Source organism: Plectropomus leopardus, chromosome 22, assembly GCF_026936395.1.
Source record: "Plectropomus leopardus strain MGB_pleo_1.0 chromosome 22, ASM2693639v1, whole genome shotgun sequence".
NCBI lineage: Eukaryota > Metazoa > Chordata > Actinopteri > Perciformes > Serranidae > Plectropomus > Plectropomus leopardus.
The window spans coordinates 11,366,932-11,387,702 of record NC_142197.1 but is presented as its reverse complement, the minus strand read 5'-3'; the positions used below and the strand labels follow the sequence as shown (position 1 = coordinate 11,387,702).

General features: G+C 38.1%; 1 protein-coding gene across 1 annotated transcript in view; it reads left to right on the top strand.

Moving 5' to 3' along the window:
- Positions 1-5,658: 5,658 nt before the first annotated feature.
- Positions 5,659-20,771, top strand: part of exoc4 (exocyst complex component 4) — a 155,628-nt gene continuing 140,515 nt past the window's right edge. The window contains exons 1-7 of the mRNA XM_042511086.2: positions 5,659-5,789; positions 7,624-7,813; positions 9,054-9,248; positions 13,774-13,967; positions 16,827-16,936; positions 19,306-19,406; positions 19,946-20,100. Of these exons, the coding sequence (XP_042367020.1) occupies positions 5,710-5,789; positions 7,624-7,813; positions 9,054-9,248; positions 13,774-13,967; positions 16,827-16,936; positions 19,306-19,406; positions 19,946-20,100 (1,025 nt within the window). The 5' untranslated portion in view covers positions 5,659-5,709. The remainder of the gene's footprint in view (positions 5,790-7,623; positions 7,814-9,053; positions 9,249-13,773; positions 13,968-16,826; positions 16,937-19,305; positions 19,407-19,945; positions 20,101-20,771) is intronic.

The following is a 20,771-nucleotide window of genomic DNA, read 5'->3' as shown; positions in this document are numbered from 1 at the left end:
TTTCCTCTTAATGTATACATTTATTAAAGTGTTCTTTGTTCGTGACAAACAAAACATATAGCATTTTACATCACTTGACATCACTTCAACTGAAGTTCATCTACAGTCTGCTGTCTTTCTCTGGCATCAATTGATGTTTTCTCCGCTGAGCTCTCTGCAGCATTTTCCATTCATCATCCTGACATCGTGTTTAAACCACTTTTGAAGGGGTTGTGTCTCTGCTCACCATCCTTGTCTCTCCTCACTTTGTTTTAGACATCTCACAAACAGACAACACTTAAACTGATATTTCTCCCACTGTGTGTGTGTGTGTGTGTGTGTGTGTGTGTGTGTGTGTATGTGTGTGTGTGTTTGTTATTTGCATAGCAGAATATTTAATCCTGGGAATTAATGTGTGAACAACAAATGTTTTTGATTTCATTTCCCATCATGAGTTTCTGAGAAATGCTATTCATTTTCTGAATCTGCCTTCTGCTCCCTGGAGAGGGGATGGGGGGAATACAAAAGAAATCCTTCAGTCAGCACCACAGGTGTGGACAGCTCTCAGACCCAAAAGCAGACTCATGAAGCAGAACTAACATAATAAAAGAAGGCTTTACTTGGTAGCGAGGAGGCTTACATTCAGCAACAAGCAGCCAGTCAGAACAGACAAACAAATCCAAAGGGGCAAGGCAAGCAGATAATCAAAGACTGAAGATAGATGAAACATGGTCGGATAAAAGCATGAAAGAACAAGGTATATAATGCTACTTCTGCAATAAAGACCTGATCTGACAAACAACAGTGGTGAGCATCCAACTATTTGACATTGTTTGGAAGTTAGTGAGAAGGTCAGGTGATTAGAGCTCAGGCAGGGTGAACAATGGACAAGACAAGCAATTCAAGTTTGTTTACAAAACACAGAAGTAGATATGTAGATGAGATAGCAGGTTAGGAAGAGATGCAGAGGCTTCCCTGATAGAAATGACCTGTTCCATATTTTAGACTGATTTGGGATGCATTAGCCCTTTTCCTGGTGATTCTTGTGATTCAGCCTCATTTCACAGCAGATGTGAGCTCTGTCCTGTGCAGAGGTCAACATACTTTGGGGACATAACGCCTCATTTACCAGTTCTATAAGCCAGTACTTTGCTGGTAAAATCTATCCTGGACAATTCTTGTTTCTTTTCAGGTAATTGCACTTGTTTGCAATTGTTTACATTCTGTTATCAAAGGCCCAATATGTGTGATTTAGGGGAACATATTGGCAGAGGTTTCAGCTGGTTGCAATCCATATTCCAAAAACAATGCCACTAAATCCCACATGCTGCTCCTTTAATGCTATTATTATTTAAGAGTCCAAACTTGTTGTAAAACTTCATCATTCTTTTGTCATATATTTTGTCTTGTATTTAAAAAAAAACAGCTTTTCAGGACATAAAATTGCAGTTGGAAATTAAATTTGCCTTGAGGAGCAAGGATATTATGAGGGATGACAGCTCATAAGAATCATCCTATAAACTTGATATATCATACACACGCAATAATCTAATACAGTTTTTATATAATGGTCTTTTCTGCTGATTTTTGTGTTTTTGCATTTTCTGCATCCTATGTGTCTGCAATGCTGTGCAAGCATAAATCAATAAAAATCCTTTTAAGAATTCACTGGGGTTGTGTATGCTGTATTAGAAAAAGAATCGTATACACAGAGGACTCACATTCAAATCTTTTACACAATACAAACTTTGATCAAATAGATATTTTTAATATAAAACCGCTTTTAAGAATGGCTGACTGTGCTGTAAGTGCAAAAAGAAACACATGAACGCCATGAGAGCGAATCGTAAAGGAGATTTAGGATGAAGGTGAAATGGATTTTAGAGTGATTGGGAGGATATATGTCACTGTCAGTGTGGTGGTAAGTCCTGGAAACGCAGCAGATAACATAGGGTGGTTATTCCAACACTGAGAACAAAGAAAGTAAATGTTCAGTGAGGTTTGCAGGACAGGATGGTGCTCTGCAGCTGTGAGTCAAAGTCATTTTGGAAAGACTACATTATGCATTTGGATCTGTTTATGTAGTCACACAACAGAATAAAGAACATGCGGATCCTGAGGTGTCATTGATTTTTCATTTGCTGTGCTTCTCTGAGATAATAGATAATCAGATGTTTTAAGTGTTGTCATATTGTCATGCACAGATTTTCCCAAGGGACCAGCTTCATCTCTACCACGAGTCTATCATGAACAGATTACATAATAAAGAATTAGGAGGTGCAGTAATGCCCCGGGGGTGCTCTGTGAAAAGCCTGAGGCAGTACTGAATACAGTGCTTATAGAACAGAGACGTGGCTAAATTATAGAGTGTGGAAAGGACCTTTCTTGTTGTTTTACTGGTGTAAACATGAATATTAAAAACTATGGAAGGGAGTTAGAACCATGGGCATAGAGTTGCAAGGGGAACTTATCAGGTGATGTTGTTATTCATTTTTTTGCATTGCTTTGTCGTTTCCATTGAGGAACAATTTGGAAATAAGAGTTTTAGTGATGCTTTTTAGTGCTCCTCTGGAATTTTGTGTCATGATAGTCCTTTAAGTTGGTGTGCTTTTAAATTCCTAGTAGTCCAGTTAACCTTTTAAAATTTTGTTGTGCTAAACCTCTCCATGGCACACCAAGAAAATAGCTTTTGGTAATTTTATTGGTTAAAAAAAACTTCCACTTAAAGAAACTAAAAGATCACACAAGAAAATAATCCCGACCTTATGTGGTCAGGTTGATCACAACTCTGCTGTTACTAAAAAGTCGATAGTGTTGATATTTACTTTTTCATCTTTTATCCTCTTAACGTTTCAGTATTATTGCTGCTTTTGGCAATATCTCTTGCTTTGCCTTGATCGTGTGATGTTTGAGTTGATTCCACATTAGACATCAATAAATCCTTATCTAATTCAATTTCTCTTTGTGTCATCTCAGCAAAATGGAGCGCTCTCAATAAAGATATCCAGTGAATCATGCGTCTCTGGAAAAGAAATTGAGTTTGAGGTGCTGCACCCTTATGTAGGTGGTGCATTAAGTTGGAAATATGAGGCATGTTTTGTTTGATCCAATTCATAATTATGTGAAAAATCCAAAGGGCACATAAAAGATGCTGTGTTTTTCTGTTTCCCTTAACCACATTTCCATGGAAACAAGTAAAGAAGTAAGTTCTTCTTAATCACCAAGGGATGACATTTTGTTACAAGTTTCGAAGGGGTGTCATTGGAGAGTTATGAATACTGTATTTACACAACCTTATTATCTTTCTGTTGAATTTCTCAGGGGATGATTATCCAAGCTATTATCATACATTAACAGTGACTCATCATTTCATTAAACATCCCCAAATTACATCAAAATAGATTGCCAAGACCAAGGCATTAATTATTTAAGGACCAGAAGATTGAGGGAAAGCACCTGCTTAAATTAATGCTTTTGCAGAGCTCCTTTTACCCATGGGTGGATTATGAGACAATGGGCAACAGGGCAGAGATATAAGGCCCCAGCACCTTTTCTATGTAGGAGCAAGACAAACAGACTGTTTGTGTCTTCTTGTGTGTGTTTTATGACTCTTTGAAACCAATTTTTGGGCTCTGAGTAAATTCAGTGGGGTTTTTTGGTTTGTTTTGTGTTTCTTTGTAATTATTTTGTATCTCCTTGTGTTCTTATAGTCTGTCTCTGACTCGATTTGGCATCTTTGGGGTTGATTTGTGTCACTTTGTCATCATTTAGTGTCTCTTTGTGGTAACTTTGGATCCTTTTTTGTTGTTAAGTTTAATTTTTTTGTTATTTGTCTATCTTAGTGTTCATCTCTTTGAGTTAGTTTTGTGTCTGTTTATCCTTTTTATCTCTTCATGGTCATTTTGTGTTATTTGTGATTATTTTGCCCATTCTTATAGTGATTTTTGTGTGTATTTGCAGTTCCTTTGCATCTCTTTGTGGTGCTTTTGGGTCTTTTTGTGGTCATTTTGAGTGCCATCCTGGTCATGCTTGTTTGAGTGACATTATGAAGGTGAAGGCCATGGGGGCCCCTGACACTGTGGGCCTTTGGGCCCCGTGCCCTGTTGGAGTGTTCAGTAATCCATCTATGCTCTTACCTTAATCCATATCAGCTCCTGTTTGTTAAAAAGCAGCATACACTAATTATGTATTTAAATCTAAACGATTTATTTTCTTTGAAGTAACTGCACCATTTTTCAACTAGGGTTAACGCTGCCTCCTATACCATTTGCATTTTCTTTACTGAACCTTAGATGAAGGACACAGAGTAACTGAGATGCAGCATTTGCATTTAAATCTACATATTAACAGATCATAAAGGCATGTCCTACAAAGACCTTATTGCCCTTGTATTTAATCCACATGCAGGTCAGTCAGTCAAAGCAATCACTTACTGTCCAATCACACATCAAGCTGAAAGGAATAACCTTGGTGCTGCGTTATTGAAGAAAAGAAACCCTGTAGATTAGTTGGACTGATGGGACATGGACTGCAGGGTGAGGTGATAAGAAACTTCAAAATTAAACTTGGACCTGGGAAGCAAGGCGCCTTCAGAAGAAAAACAGTGGGTCCCTCATGACACAGCGATTGTTTCTTTTTTTTCACAACAGACACAAAGATCACCCACAATGTTATCTCGTCAGTCCACCAGTGCATCAATCAAGGTCCAGGCTGCTGAGAATCGACCCCCTTTGGTCCAGAATCAATGCCCTCTCCCATTTTCATTGGTACAGCAGAGATTGTCAGAGATACAGTGCCAAATCCAGAGCTATATGTTCTAAATGGGGAAGGCTATTAACTCACTGACACACAGTCTCTCTGCTTTTTTTCTCTGCTCAGCCTTCCCTTTATCAGTCTCAAGAGGGACTGGATTGAAAATGTTACAATCAAACAGTATTTCCCATTGTGATATTTGTTGTGTACTTTAAGCATCATCTCAGGGACCGTTCATCATTTATGAAATAATATTTAAGCAATGCGGAGGGAGTTATCTGTTTTGATTTAGCTCAGGGGGACATTCAACTTTAAATGGATATATTTGTATTTATTTTACATAGACCTACCCTCAGAACTCCAAAACCTCGTTTTCTTTACATATTTCCTAAATCACATTATTCATAACAGCCAAATCTGTTTCATGCATTTTCTCCAAGACACTTAGGAAGGCTCATCTAAAAATATTTGTAGCTTCGGGAATGGTCATAGTAAAGGCTATAAAATTAAAAAACAAAAACCAAAAACAAAACACCAGCCACCGCCTACCGATAAATTAAGTACAGTCCCTTATTCCTCATCATTTATGCTATAAAATAGACCTTAAGATATGTAACTTTTGATTAAATTGGTGATTAAGACCCAGTATCTCCCAAAATTTGAACATGGGGTGTAATATACCTGTTTTCATTTGATGGAGGATATTTAAAGAATGTAACCACCAAACGTTAATTATTTATATCTTTTTAAAAAATATTCATTTAAATAGTTTCTTGTAATTTGCATTGGATTTTATTTGAATTTATGAAATTATTTTACCCCCTTTATTTTCTTTAAATATAGTTGTGCCACTTGTTTCAGATTTGTGCAACACGGTTGATAGAACTACTGTACACGCTCAAACTACAACTCCCAGCATTCCTTCCGTCGTGTAACCTCGCGTTTCTGTCTTCCTGTTTGGGTGCCGCAGCTGGAAAAATGGCAGCTGAGACAGGGAGATACAGGAGTGCAGTCAGCAAAAACAAAGACCCCTCTGGTCTTCTTATCTCTGTCATAAGGTAAGCTTTGGTACAGTCTTTATTTTTTGTTAACGGCTTCGTTTAACGTCAGTCAGCTCTTGAAGTGTGCTCGTATTTGCTCTAAGACAGCGGTTAACAGCTAGCTTGTATGCTACATGTTAGCAACATCCTTCCTGTCACAGTTATTGTTGACTAGCTAGCTAACGTTATATGAAAGACGATATATGAAAGACGCGTTTACCATTTTAATTCACGTTTTATACATCGGTTAATCTTAATAGCAGGTCTAAAGCAGAAGAAGAGGTTTAATCTTGGCCACAGTCCGAGGCTCTTACAATTTTAAGTTCATTGATTAGACTATTCACAAATTGCACTGTTTAGCTAGAAACTGGTAATAATCACATGAAAAATATTTTGACCGATGTAATGCTGTTAATACATCTGTAACTGCTGTTGAATGTGTGACATGCTTGTGTTTTTAGAGATATCTCTTTGCAACAGTTGCAAAGTTTTGCGAAACCAGTTTCCAGTGGATTTCTTAATTGATTTGAGTTTACTTTACAGGAGCACACAGGCTTTAACTCTGAAATACAAAAAAGATGAAATACATGAGAGGTACACACTTTGACCTCACAGTGACTCCTGCAACTAACGGTTTTTGACAACTGCAAGGAACTGTCTCAAAATCCTACTTCCTCTTGATATAAATCACTTGGAGAAAGCAAAGAGTAAAAAAACCCCAATAACTTCACAATTAAAGGGTTTCTAAAGTGGAGGTCAGAGATATCCATGGGACCTTGTAAGTAGGGTTGCAACTAATGATTATTATTGTTTTTTTAATTGATTAATGTGCCAATAATTTTCACGATTGATTGTTTAATGTTTAAATGTCTAAATAAATTATGAAAAATGCTCATTACAATTTTCCAGAGAAAAAAGTGACATCTTCAGTTTGCTTCTTTTGTCCATCCAACAAGTCCATACTCAAAGACATGCACAATCAGAAATAAAAAGAAAAAGAAAAACAGCAAATTCTCACATGTAAGAAGCTGGAATCAGCAAATAATTGAAATTTTGCTTGAAAAATGACTTGGCAGTTAATTTTCCTTCTCTCCATAAATCATCTAATTGACTAATTGTTGCAGCTCTGCTTGTACTGAAGTATACAGACTGTATCCTCAGGATGTAATGTAAAAACTAGTTTACTTGACAAAGGATTACTTGATCACATGAGCATTTTCTGGCAAAATAGCTGCAGAGATGCTGTTTTTGACAACATCATCAATCTTGCTGCTGGTAGATCTATTTGTTACAGCCTGGATATGTTGCCATGCTGCAATAATGTAGTGAAATGTTGGCATACAACGCCTTGCATTGCTCGGCCTTTCATCTATAGTTTGCCCCCTGCAAGTGACTGATATAATGAAAATCACAATAATTTTGACCAAATACCTCAAAATAGACATTGTGGCATTATTGAAGGATTGATGAAAGGTCCTTCCACAAAATATTTAAACAGTAAAATGATTGATAATCATCAGTAATGAGGGTATAATGACTGGTAAAGGCAAAAAAATAAAACGGCTAAAGTTTTTATAGTAATGCAGCCTTTAAAATCAACACAAATAATATTCAAAGTCTAAGGTGATATATGGTGTCTTATCATGATGTCAGTTAAACATCATTATACTGCCCAGCCCTAATACAAAGTCTTATACTGTAATGATTTTCTTCTTCTGTCTTTTGGCATCTTCAAGTGCTTTGTGAAAGCTCTTACTTAGCTGAAACTCGTTATTTCCTGAGAGTCTCTGCATGTTGAGGATTTAGTTTTTTAGCTGAACTCCACTTTTTCTGCCTCTCCTCTCTGACGCAGGACTCTGTCCAGCAGTGATGATGTGCAGGACAGGGAGACAGAGAAGGGTCGTTTGGAAGAGGCCTTTGAGACATGTGACAGGGATTTAGATGAGCTGATTGTTCAGCATTATGCCGAACTCACCACTGCCATCAGGACCTACCAGAGCATCACAGAGCGCATCACCAGCTCCCGCAACAAGATCAAACAGGTAGAAATGACAGTCTTGTACAAAAAATAAACACTGGAGGTTTGGAAAACCATTACTGGAATTCATACTTGCAATGTTTCAGATGGATTTCAAAGTTGTGGCTCTAAGCTGTGTAATTAAAAACAAAACACAGTTTTCATTCATTTTCTCTGCATACATGAAAGGAGTTTCTTATCTCAGTTTTTAGGTTTTTTGATACTCTAAGACCGAAAGACTGACTTAATTAATACAAATCCTGTTCACCCAAGAAGAAAGCTGCCAGCTTAAAAATTATCGGCTGAAGTCAGAATCCTTAGCCTCCATATATGGTCTTCTCTATCATACTTTTTGAATTAACATTGTAAATGTGGTCAGCCTCACTACACATTTGGCAAAAGGACATGCAGCGTCCGAGTGCTTTTTCTGAGCAGGATAAAACCGATTTTTAACCAAGTTGTGCTGGTATAGTTCGATCTTTAAATGATGATTTAAGAGAGTGATTGAACTTTTCACTATTGCATAGACCTGCAGACAGCAGATGTTTTGACTTCTTAAAGTAGGAAAAATAGCAGGTGTTACTAATAACATTAACAAGGGCTCCAGTCTATTCAAATATTTTGGTAAGCCCTGAAAGTTAGCCAGAATTCGCAGAAACTGAGGCATCAAAATGGACTTAGCCATAATTTACATAATTTGTTATAATTTACACCGTTAATTTTCATTCTGTAACGTGAATATGTCACAAAAATTCCTATTTGCTAATGTGTGTTTGTACCATTTTCCTTACTTCAGTTTTAACCTCTGCAAACCTCCAACATACAGTAGCTCTCTTTAGCCTTTAAATCTGCTTAGTTAATCAGCCGGAAGTGCAAACACCTGTGTGGGTGTGCGGTGCCTTTAATGTAATTGCCAGTTGATTCAAGTGCTTATGTAATAATGCACAAAAATAACAAAAGTGTTATTTTCTCCCACACCAGTAAATCAAATGCTGTAAAAGGTTTCAAGGGACACAATCACTTTCATCTGCATTTCAGACATTATCTACACTTGGTTACATATTAACATATTTTAGGGGTATTTAAGTTGACATTATTACATGTTACACGTTATTTTGTGTCACTGGAAATTTTCTTTGATGAAAGTGAGCACAGGTAATGGCTTTTTATACACTTCCAAAATCCTTGTGTTTATTGGTACTGTTGCACCTAAAATGTGCCTCATGGACAAGTGTTGTGTCTAATTTTTTTTTTTCTACTCCCAGGTGAAAGAGAACCTCTTGTCATGTAAGATGCTGCTCCACTGCAAAAGGGACGAGCTGAGGAAGCTGTGGATAGAGGGCATCGAACACAAGCACGTCCTCCAGCTGCTGGATGAAATCGAAAGCATCAAGCAGGTGCCTCAGCGTCTGGAGGCCTATATGGCGAGCAAGCACTACCTTCATGCCACAGACATGCTGGTGAGTAGAATCAAGTCCAGGGATGTGGTTGTAAATTAGCGTCTTCGTACTTGTGAGTGTGTGTGAGCTGTACAGTTTTTGAGGTAAGCAGAAAAAAGAAAGAAAAAAAGAAATTCTCGATAGGTTTGGTTTGTTGATAACAGAAAAGAAGAAAGTGTGAAATGGAAAAAGAACAGGTTATCTTTTTCTTGAAGGTGTGGGAAAACCTATTGACGTGTATTAATGCATATGAGGCAATACTGAGGTATTTGTGCACAGTACACATACGTAAACAAACACTGGTGCCTATGAAGTGTTAATGCTATGATTGATTTCCTGGCACCTCTCATCCCTCTAAAGAATCCTTTCCTAGCAGCCTTGAACAGTCCAGTGGGTGCAACTCTTTTACTTCAAGAGAACATCATCTTAGTGCAGCGAGGGGCGCTGCAGGTGTGTATGTTTGTGTGCGCTCTTGTTCTTTTGATGTGTGTTTTGCAGTATTCTCGGCAGGGGAGCTGGAGGACGGCACTGAGGACTAAACGACCAGGCTCTGTGATCCCTCTGCTCCTTTCCTTTACCTCCCTATTCCTCTCTCCCTTCTCTGTCACACCCACACATCTTCCTTCAGACTTTGGTAATAATTAGTTTGCTAGAATGGGGTTATCTGAGGAGGAGGAGAAAAGAGGGATGTTGGTATGCCCAAAGGACCGTGAAAAATCCTCTTTGTGGGGGTGGAAAGAAGTGGAACTTCAGTCAAACCTGTGCTCAGTCGGTATAGCGTGTTTTTGAAAGGTTGTGGAAAGTTCAGTCAGTTGGACGCTTCGCCTCTGTCTTGCACACTTCAAATGTGCTTTTCTTGATCCGGATGATTCAGTGGTATGTGAAAACACACTTAAAAGCACATTTTATTTGCCTCTACATATCAAAATGCTGTTGGATGCATTTGTTTTATGTTTTGCTTTGGTGACATGTTTATTCAGTTTGTGAATAAATAATGTTTTGAAAAGTCCACTTAGAATAACCCACACTTAAGCCAGAGTAAAGGATGTTAGTTATGATTATAAAATGGTAGAATGACAGCCTTGAAACAACATATTTTGCTTAGTTTGTGAACTAATATAGAAATCCACCAACTTTCTCTATTTATACGTTTCTGTACTTAATGGACTAATTATATATAAAACAGTGTTTACCACAGAAATAGATTCAATGTGTGGCTGGATCGACAAACTTTCTTGAAAATGCAGCGGTGCTATATTGCAAGAGTGCTCCGAATTTACAAACAGTCCAGTGTGGTCAACTTAACAGACTTTGCATTGCAAAGATGATCATATTTCAACAACATCTGAGTTGCATAAAGAAGACGAAGGGAAGCAGGGTTTCCTCGGATCCTTAAAAAAGTCTGAAAAGGTGTTAAATTAAATAATTAAAAAATTAGGCCATAATTGGTATTAAAATGTATTAAATAAATCTTTTTTCAAGGCAAACCAAATGGATTCTTCAGAAACATAATATGTTCATTGTTTTCCATGTGTTTTGCTCCAGAAAATTTTGATTTTTAAAGAAAATTGTTTATGTTGAAGTAAATATTTGGGCAAAACTGTCCCTTATAAGTTTGTGATGGTTCATGTTTTTTTTTTCCTCTACTTTGGTTATTGTAAAATTGGTCTCAATTTATACTTAGAGTGGCATTAAAAAGTATTCAGAAGTCTTAAATCTAACTTCTCTTAAGTTGTAGACGTGCTGGGGAAGGAAAGAAGTCTGGAGACTTTTCTGCAAACCTTCATGTGTCAGCCATAAAAATAATAAAATGGAAAGTAACTTTAAGTAATTTATCAACCAGTTACTTTTTAACTTTAACTTTCGTCATTTTTTATGGGAGTTGTACTTTTACTTGACCATATATTCAATACTCTTCGGTACCTGCACTGAATGAAATTATCTCTTGATTTTTAGAAAACTAGGATTGTTAAACATAATACAACAATTAGATTTATGAAAAAATCTTAAAAGTCTCTTTTGCGGTGTTCTTTGTATTCTTTCCCCCCAATATACTGCATACTTCTAGACACACTCGCACTGTGTCTCTCCACAGTAACATCATACTGCCTGTGTCACTTCTCTGAGAGTCCCCGAAGTGTTTATTCCCATCATGCTGTCACTCATTACAGCACTCATCTGTCAGATTAACGTCTCCCTGGTTTTCAACTGCGCCCTCTGTTGCTTCTTCTCTCCCTAAACTCTATTTCTCCGCGTCTTTCATACAAAAAGCTGTAAATGTTTTGTGCTTACAGGCTCGCGCAGTATTTATGTATTATTTTTACTCTGCAGTGTTGAAACAGTAGCCAGCTATAAATGTCCTAGCCTCTCTATCTCTCCCTCGCTCTCCATAACATTTAGTGTGTGTCCGTGTGTGTGTTTATGTGAGGCTTATCTCTGAGGGTTGACAATTAGAATTCAGACTATGCTCTCTGTCTGCTATTGAATGGCAGTCTAAGACCCCATGGGTTTGTTTAAAAACGAGACCAGCTTTGGTTCCAGAAAAAGTCCTCTCCTCTCCTCTATCTTCTCTTATTCCCTTGTTCCTGTAGTGTCACAAAACCCAGGTGCACATACAACAGTTGACACCCCCCCCCCATGGAGCTCAGCTCAGAGTTTACTGATAAGCTGTCATACTTCTCTTCTCTGTTTTGTCCTTCTCACCATCTCTGTTGCTCCCAAGCAAATTCACCAGAGGCTTCATATCCCTCATTACACTGACAGGCCCGGCCCCCTAATGATGTTAACCAGCCTTCCTCTGTCATCCCAGCCCAATGGTAATGAGATATCCCCCCCAACACACACACACACAGACACATAAGTGTTAAATGATTTACAGTTATACAATCACACACATATAATCATACACAGACACATCTGGAGGTTTGTATGCACACTCACAGGACACGCACAGCCTCGCAGGCATGCCGAGCTATTCTATTAAACCAAAGGGGGGTGATCATGCAGCGCATTAGCTCATCTTGTCACTAATGTGGCTCTCATTTGCATCAACACACACTTGACCCATGCACCCTACCCAGCATCCTCCCCCTCCTGCTACCCATTCCCTTCTGGCCTGCCCTGGCCATGCAAATATTCTTCGCTGTGCTATCACCTGGCCATTAGTGCCCTTGAAATACACACAGAAATGCATACACAGAAATACACACATACGGAGTGGCACATTTTATTTAATGGCATGAGGATTTATTAAATGCAAAAATGCCACAACCGCTGCCGTTACTGCTAATGGAAACTGAGAAAAGAGCAAAGGAAGGAGGGGGATGGGTGAATGTGGAGATATGTAGAGTGTGACTCAGGAAGGCATGAGGAGACTTTGTATTAGTTTTTGAGAGAAATATGTTTGTCATATATTATGCATGATAATAAGATTGTAGATACTTTGATACTTTGACAATACCATGTGTTTAAAACAATACAATCTAAATACACTCTTTAGTATTGAAGGCACCAAGACTATTAAAAAAACAAAACAAAACAGATCCACAATCTGATTTTCAAACCAAGGTTACATATATGAAACAACAGGGAAGAAAATCAGCTGTTCCTTAACCTTTGTCTGTTATGGCGTTAAACTCCAGCAATGAATCCACCACATGGCTAAAAGGTTTGTTTAGCTTGGCAAACCTTGATGTAAGCAGCTCCATATATGTAGATAATTTTGCTGAGTGTCATTGTGGCTGTTTGCCTCATTGTAAACATGGGGTGAAGTTTCAGACCTTCTTGCAGTTGGAGACAAAATTGAGCTCCTTGCACAACTGTCATAAATTGAAGAATTTTGAGGCTTGGTTAACCCTAATAAAAAAGGGAATAATTGGGATAAATAAGGCTTTGACTGAACAGTGATTAACCTTTGGGTTTCTTGATTTACATCAGAAGTAGAAGATGTAATTTCAAATGGAAGGGATCTAAAGCAAAGGCCAATTTGACTGTCATTATGATCATATCTCCATTAGACCCCATGTAAGATTTTTCCCATCAACAGAGGGACACTTACCACAGGTTGGTGGGTTAATAAATGTAATTTCATGTCTCTGTATAGCCCTTATGTTGTTTTTGTTGGATAAGAATTCCATTTGACTACATAGTGATCTTCTAAGTGTTTTTTTCCTGTGCATAATTGTCTTACATTTGTAAGGCTGACTATTGTAGGAGTATAAAGAATGACGAATGTACAGCCCTCCCACCTTGATCCTCTGCTGGCTGTGTGATGAATGTTTTTAACCTGTTATAAAATTTCAGATAAATTGCCCACAGAATGAGTTGCATTTAGAGCTGCCATTTGTTGGGGTTTCCTTGGTCCAGTTTCAGGCGTGAAAGCTTTGTCATGTGTTGTCCCTAGCGCTCTCTACATGTCTTTCATATATCTCTCTGTTGTGGGTTATCCAGTCATGGTGAATGCCAGAAGAAAATCTGTAAAAGACTTGAAACTTGAAATATAATGCTATGGATAACCTGTAATTGGCCGGTATGTCGTCACACACAGGTGTCAGCTGTTGATTCCTTGGAAGGACCCCTGCTGCAGGTGGAGGGACTTGGAGATCTGCGCCTGGAGCTCCACAGCAAGAAACTCAACATTCACCTTGTGCTCATTGATGAGCTGCACCGACACCTCTACATCAAGTCCACAAGTCGTCTGGGACACAAGAACAAGGACAAAAATGCTGCTCGCCTTCCAGGGTAAGGAGGGGGTTCTTTAATTATATGGTTACCACTTTTTGAGGGATGTCCTCACAAAAGCAGAAATGTGAAAATAGTTCTTTCATGGCATCCGGGATGCTCGGTGGTTAACTTGATATGCTTAAAAAGGGTAAAAAGGTGGTTAGTGTTTTAATATTGCCTTTATTCGTGTGCAAGAACTTGCAGTATTTTAAACAGCAGCGTAAATAGTGGTTAAAAAATGTAACTGCTAACTTTTAGATACAGTAAGAGATTTGATTTCATCACCTTTGATAGTTTCCTTTATTACAGGCTTCCTGCGTTCTCTTAAATAGTCTTAAATGGCACTGAAATGATTAATCTGAAAATAAGGCCTTAGTATCTTAAATATATATTTCAAAAAACTTAAAAATGCCAAGTCATGGGAAGTAGGATTTTATTAATGGGTTTTTTTCTGACTGATTTTCTGATTGTATTGTGCAGCCTCAAAACAATTTGTAGCTTATATTTGTTTTTAAATAATATAGCGTGTATTTCATGCAAAAACTTTTTCCAAACTCAATAAGATGAAAATCAAGGCAGTGGAATCCTAAATGTTTTGTGAAAAACACACAGAAAATGAAAGTTACCTTTTATGTAACAACAAACATTTGGGCTATAGATGATAACAACTAATCAATAATTGATTAATCACAGTCTAATCAAATGTGTGAAAATTTATTGATCAATCAACTGGCTATGCAGTTCTGTCAATGTATATGCAATATGTTGCTGATAGCTTTGATTAAGGAAAATGCATTTGGTACTGTTTGAAATAAGCGAAGTTGATTTTTCTATTAATCGATCATTAATTTGGCTAATTATTGTTGCTCCCCTTAATTTGGACGAAAATGTCCCTTACCCCTGTAAGTTATATAGGTTTGTTATTTTGTTGTTGTTGTTTTGTTTCTTTTTGAATTGTGGTTCTTACAAATTAGTGACATTAAAAGGTCTTAAATCCAACTTTCCTTAAGCTGTAGCAACCCTGCATTAAAATTCATATCAGATTCGGCAGAGCTGTGGTTATTCTTTTGTGGATTCACAATACAAACACAAATATATTTCAATTCATTTTCCTACATTGTTATCAGTAATATACTACATAAGAACCTGGTTGAGAGTGACAGAGGAAGTGAGGTCCAAAAAGCTGTTTTAAGATACATATTTTAGCCGGCGTGTTTGGTCTATACCCTGCCTTTCTTGTTTGCCTGTTATGTAGTAAACAGAAATTTAGCCTTTAAAGCACTTTCTTGTTTGAAAAGTTTTACGGTACAGATGTGCATTCATTATGAGTTATTCCATTGCTGCGGGAAAACTTGCCAGTTATTTACTGTATGGAAACCTAGCCAATTACAGACAAAAACAATTAGACCTTGTATAACTTGTTGCTCTACTTCTTTATGTTTGTTCTTTGTGCTGTGAAGTTCCACAGAAAAAGACAGAAAAGCCGCCCCCATCATTTATTGTAAAGAGGCTGTACAGATATATGTATGAACAAACCATTTTTAAACCTAGCAGAAAATGTCAGTGACCAATTACTGGAAGTAAATAAATACGAGGACAGAATTCTACAAATAGTTTCTATGACATGATGTTGGTTTTGCAGCCATCAGGAGAATAACTTAAGCTAAACCTTCATGACCCGAGGACCAGTTTCTTAGTTTCATGATGCGGCTGTATAACTTATTAGTGATAATGCGGCACAGTGGCTTCGAACACACTGTTGACGCTGCTGTGTGCTGTGAATGACATTTAGTTTGAGTGTTGCTCGCGCTTTTACATGTGTGTCTGTGTGTGTGGGGTGCAGTAATTATGGTGGCGGTGGGTTGGCGAGATACAGTGATTTATTACTGAGCCGCTGACAGGTCCTGGCCTTCCTGTATTGGGTCGCCTCTAACAACAAGCCAGCCTCCATACACCCCACTCACTTAGCAGACACAGTGTGTTTATACCGCCCAACATAAAGGACCTGGATTGCTTCCACCTCTGGCTTAAGGCTTGATAAATGGCTCATTGGAAAGCAGCACCAATCTCGCCAGAGATGCAAGGCTTTTTTTGTTATAACAGTAGATTGTTTTTGTTAGAGGAGGGCAGGTTAGTGAGTGCATTTCTGTTACAGCATACTAAAGTTTTATATGTCTATACAAAGCGATTACTCCAGATTTTTTAAGTTCATTTGAGCCTGTTGCTCTCATATGCGACATGATATGACATGATAATTAAGTTGATCTAATCTAATATAAAAACCAGTTCGCAGGCAGTGTTATTTGTGCCATAATTTTACTAAAACATGACTTCACTGTCGAGACTGTATGGTGTCAACAGTAAAATCATGTTTTTATTTCATCAAACAGTCTTAGAGAGTGTGATCTGTTTTGGCATTCAGGTATGGTATGGCAAACTGTTGGCACAACTCAAGACTAAACTCTTATATCTTATACAAACAGCTCAGAAAATAGTCAGGAAAAAGGTACATCGTTGATCTTCAGCTTCTATATAAGGAATCTTTGCTGAGGGAGACACAGAAGATACTGAACATCCCAACACACATCCTGAACCCTGAGTTTAAGCTATTGCCTTCAGGCCGACAGTTCAGGATGCCGAACTGTAGATTAAACTGGTATTAAAATATATTTACAGTCTATGGTTGGCACAGAGTAGCACCCAGCATCTGATTGTGCGTTTTCCAGGCAGTTAAAGATGTGACATGTGTCCCAGCCCTAATACAGTTTCAATATCATATTTTCTATGAGACAGAAAGCATAATATTCACTAACATGATGTACATTATTTTGATAATCACCGTCTATGGATTTATTTATTTTTTATTCCTCTTCACAGCTCTGCAGCCAAAGACACATCTCCAATGCCTGTGTTAGATGTCAGCAGCCTGTCCACCCCACGCAAGCTTTTGGATTCATCACAGTTCAGCACACCCGGATCCAGCAGCGGTACGCTCCTTAGGTCACATTAGATATGGGAGTTAGAGGGAATAATGGGTGGTGGCTTGGTAAAGAGGGCGAGAAGATTATGTGAAGGAAAAGAGAAACAAAAAGAAGTGAGAATTTTAAGAGGTTGTTTTATGAAAAAAAAAAACCCAACATTTTTTTACATGGTTTGCTCTCCATTAAAATTTCATACATTAGGAGCGCTATGGAGATAAACACATCAACAAAGCAGTGTTGTCGGTCGCTTTGGAAAACAAAGTGTGTGGATTTCAGTTTGCAATTTTACTTTCACTGTGCCGATATCCTTAGTGATAATGAAGTCATTAGCATCATTCTGGCTTACATCCATTTGCATGTCATTATGAGTGCGTATTGCTTCTCACAAACACACACACTCACACACTCAGTTTGATCGAATGCACATAGAAACCGCTGATCCGAACTATTGTACAAAGAACTGAACACATCATCAATTAACAAACACACACATACTTTTGCACACAGCTCACATTTCTCTCCTTGCAGTATGTGTCATAACATCTTCAACTATGATCATAATGTACATTTCCCTCGCTCACATTATAATCATCTTGCCCCCCCCCTGTCTGTACCATTAGTCACGCAGCATCCCTGTCATCACAGCAGGGGAGCAGCATTCATTACGCTCAAACTGGTAACCAGTGCTGTAACAGGGACTGATAATGCAGAGTATAACTGTATTCAGGAATGTATGAATTCTCTCTCGGTTGTTGGGGCGTCGAGTCAGCACTGCATTCCTTCCAGGCAGAGAACAGAGGAACGCAAACAAGGAGATAATGAAAAAAGTTAATCCTGCAATAACTTGGTGTTCCCTTGGTGTTTCTGAGATTTTATATTAAGCCTGGCTTTTTTTTTTTTCACCACCCACTCTTGGCGTTCTAACTTAGCGACTCATGGTTTCTTTTTAGCTCTGTGGCTGCCATGCAGCCATACTCCATCCTGTGCATACCACTCAGTTTCCACAAACATATGAGCTCATTGCTGCTGCTTCCTAACTATCTTACTTATCCCTTGAGATAAATAAAGTTTGACCTTAACATTTGATTGGCTCCTGAAAAGAAAGGTGTCCCTGAAAACTAACATTTTTATTTCATTCAGTGGTTGCATGATTGAGCTATTGCATTTCTCTCTGTTAATCTTGTCTATGCTCCTGTCTTTTATGTGCTTACCTCATAGTATAGAAGCCCACAGAATCTAAAAAAAAGTCTTACAAGGCATTGAATTCCTTTTTTTTTCTCCAACTGTTTCACAGGTTTAAAAAATATATATATTAAGGAACTTAGAGAGATGGCAAAAGTTGTATTTCACTAGTTTTCACAGATGTAAATTTTAAAAAATTATTTAGAAAAATGATCCTGACAAACTTTTTTTTAGCTGGCTAAACTTTTTTACCTGTTAAACACATGAAAAAATTAAGGAAGTATCCTGGCAAAACCTTTTGTTCACCTGTGCTTAAATTATAAACACACAGAAAACATTTCAGATCAGATCTACAAAGATGGATCTCCAGAATTTTTTCCCACTTGCCATTCAGAGCTTTTGTATATTAGCTACAGCTGTCATTTCAGTTCTGTATTTTTTACTCCACCTCTTTTTATTCACTTAGCTCAACCCATCACAGTATGTGCCATGACCTCAAACACACAAACACACGCAAATGTACAAATTACCATTAATACATCATAAATATCCGTTCACTGCACTACCCCGCATGCCTGAAAGTAAAAGCTGAACCACAGTTGTCCCCACATTATGCAAAGGGAACACTTGCAATTAGCAACCCCCAGGCGGTAAGTGTCTATGTACCGTCATGCTAACAACTGTGGTCACGACACAACAGCCGGCTTCCATCAATGGCCTTGCTTGCCATTTTGTCTAATAGCATTAGAGCACCTCATTTGTAGCTAGTAATTGTCATAATTATTACACAAACTACAGTTGGAATGGGGGAAAAGAGGAAATACACCCAAAGTCCATTAACTTGCCATAAACATTAACTCTCTTAACGTGCTTTGATGGGGAATTGGGAGGCCCCATCTAATGGAAATTAGAGCATCATTCAATGCTGCCACTCTCAATTTAGCCCCTAATGTGGCTAAGTCAGATGGAAAGAGCCTGAACGGGGGGGAGGATAACAGGATAGGTGCAGGTGTGTGCGTCTAAAAGACAAGATGTTGTATATTATTACATTGAAGCTGTAATTGTATTTGTTTTAATTTGTTATTAAAAATGTGTTAAATGAATCTTAGTTATTAGGTCTGTACATATGTAGCGGGTATGTTAAGGAAACTTTTACTAACTTATGTGTGTGTGCATGTTTATGCTTTCTTTAGTGCGTGAGCTGCAACAGGATGTGCGGGAGTTGAACCAAGCAGACCTCCCTGAGGTGGATCCAGAAGAGAACAGTGCTGAGTTTATGGGCATCCTCATCAAGGTGAATACATGAGCCCAGCTGGCTTACAACATCGTTAGGCATTGATTTTTGGTTGAATTTAGATTGTGATGTCAGGTAACCAAAATTCAATGTCAGGACAACGTGTAATGCCATGTCAATTTTACATAGAATACTGACAACAGATGATGTTTATATTTTGTTAGTTTTAACTTCTGATGATAAGTAAACAAAATCCAGTGTCCTTCAAATGTCTCATGCCAACATTTAGTAGTGAGGTATGGAGAACAAAACTCAAAGTCTGCAGAACATCATAATGTCATCGTCCACACATTGTGAAATTCTGCAGTATTGACGTAAATATTGTCAAACTGATTTTCATTCCATCCAAAATTTAACTGTTTGATGTAAAATCCAACGTCTTTCTGATGTCACATTGACTTCCGCAACAGCTGGGTAACACTGCTGAACACATCACACGCTGTTAATTATGTATTTTCACACTTCAGCAACGTTCTATGATGTTTTTTCAAAGCCTCTGTGCTCTCGCTTGAAGTGTTTGTGTCATCCTTTTTCTTCAGGCTCTGGCCAAGCTGAGGAAAATCCCTGAGACCATTAAAGCCATAATGGAGCGGCTGGAACCTGAGCTGAAGCAGATTGTCAAGAGGTCCACCACTCAGATAGCAGACCATGCTTACCAGCGAGGAGAAAACCTGGCCCAGGAGAGCCAGCCAAGGTAGAGTAATGGGGCAGGGGGGGTAAGGAAACACACACAGGCACACACACAGCGAAGGAGGAAGAGACAATGTTAAAATATCATGGCTTCCTGAGAGTGGAGAACAATTCCCAGAAGAGCAAAGATCGCTGCAAATCAGTGAAAAAATGGAGAAAACTGGAGGATAGTAATACATAGTAAATGGAGAGTTAGTTGAAAGCAATGAAGTTAAAAACTAAAAGCAATTCTGCAGAAAAATGAAAGCCATCTTCTTAAAATGTTTGCCTGTTAGAAAATAAGTAGAACCAGCCATGTTTCCAAAAAGGATCAGTGTAAACAGCAGTATGCAACTGCTGTTGTTACCACGGAAAAAGACCTTAATAAAGCTGTCAGTTGTAATCCCCAACAGTTTTATTAAAGCAGCCTGCTTGCTTATTCTTGTGTAGTTATAGAATTCCCATTAGACTTAATTCTCTAGTGTTATTAATTACAAGGTGGCCTCTTTCTCCAGTGGTTGGTCCAGAGAATTCCTACTAATACAGTACAGCTGTTTATAAATGCTAATATGGCTTGTTTTAGTCACCAGAGTCACAGTTTGGACTGTCTGGTCCAGTGTAAAAGCTTTAACAGGGTTGATTTTGTACAAACCGGTGAAACTAGCCTTTGGCATTATGATACATTCTGTCAAATTA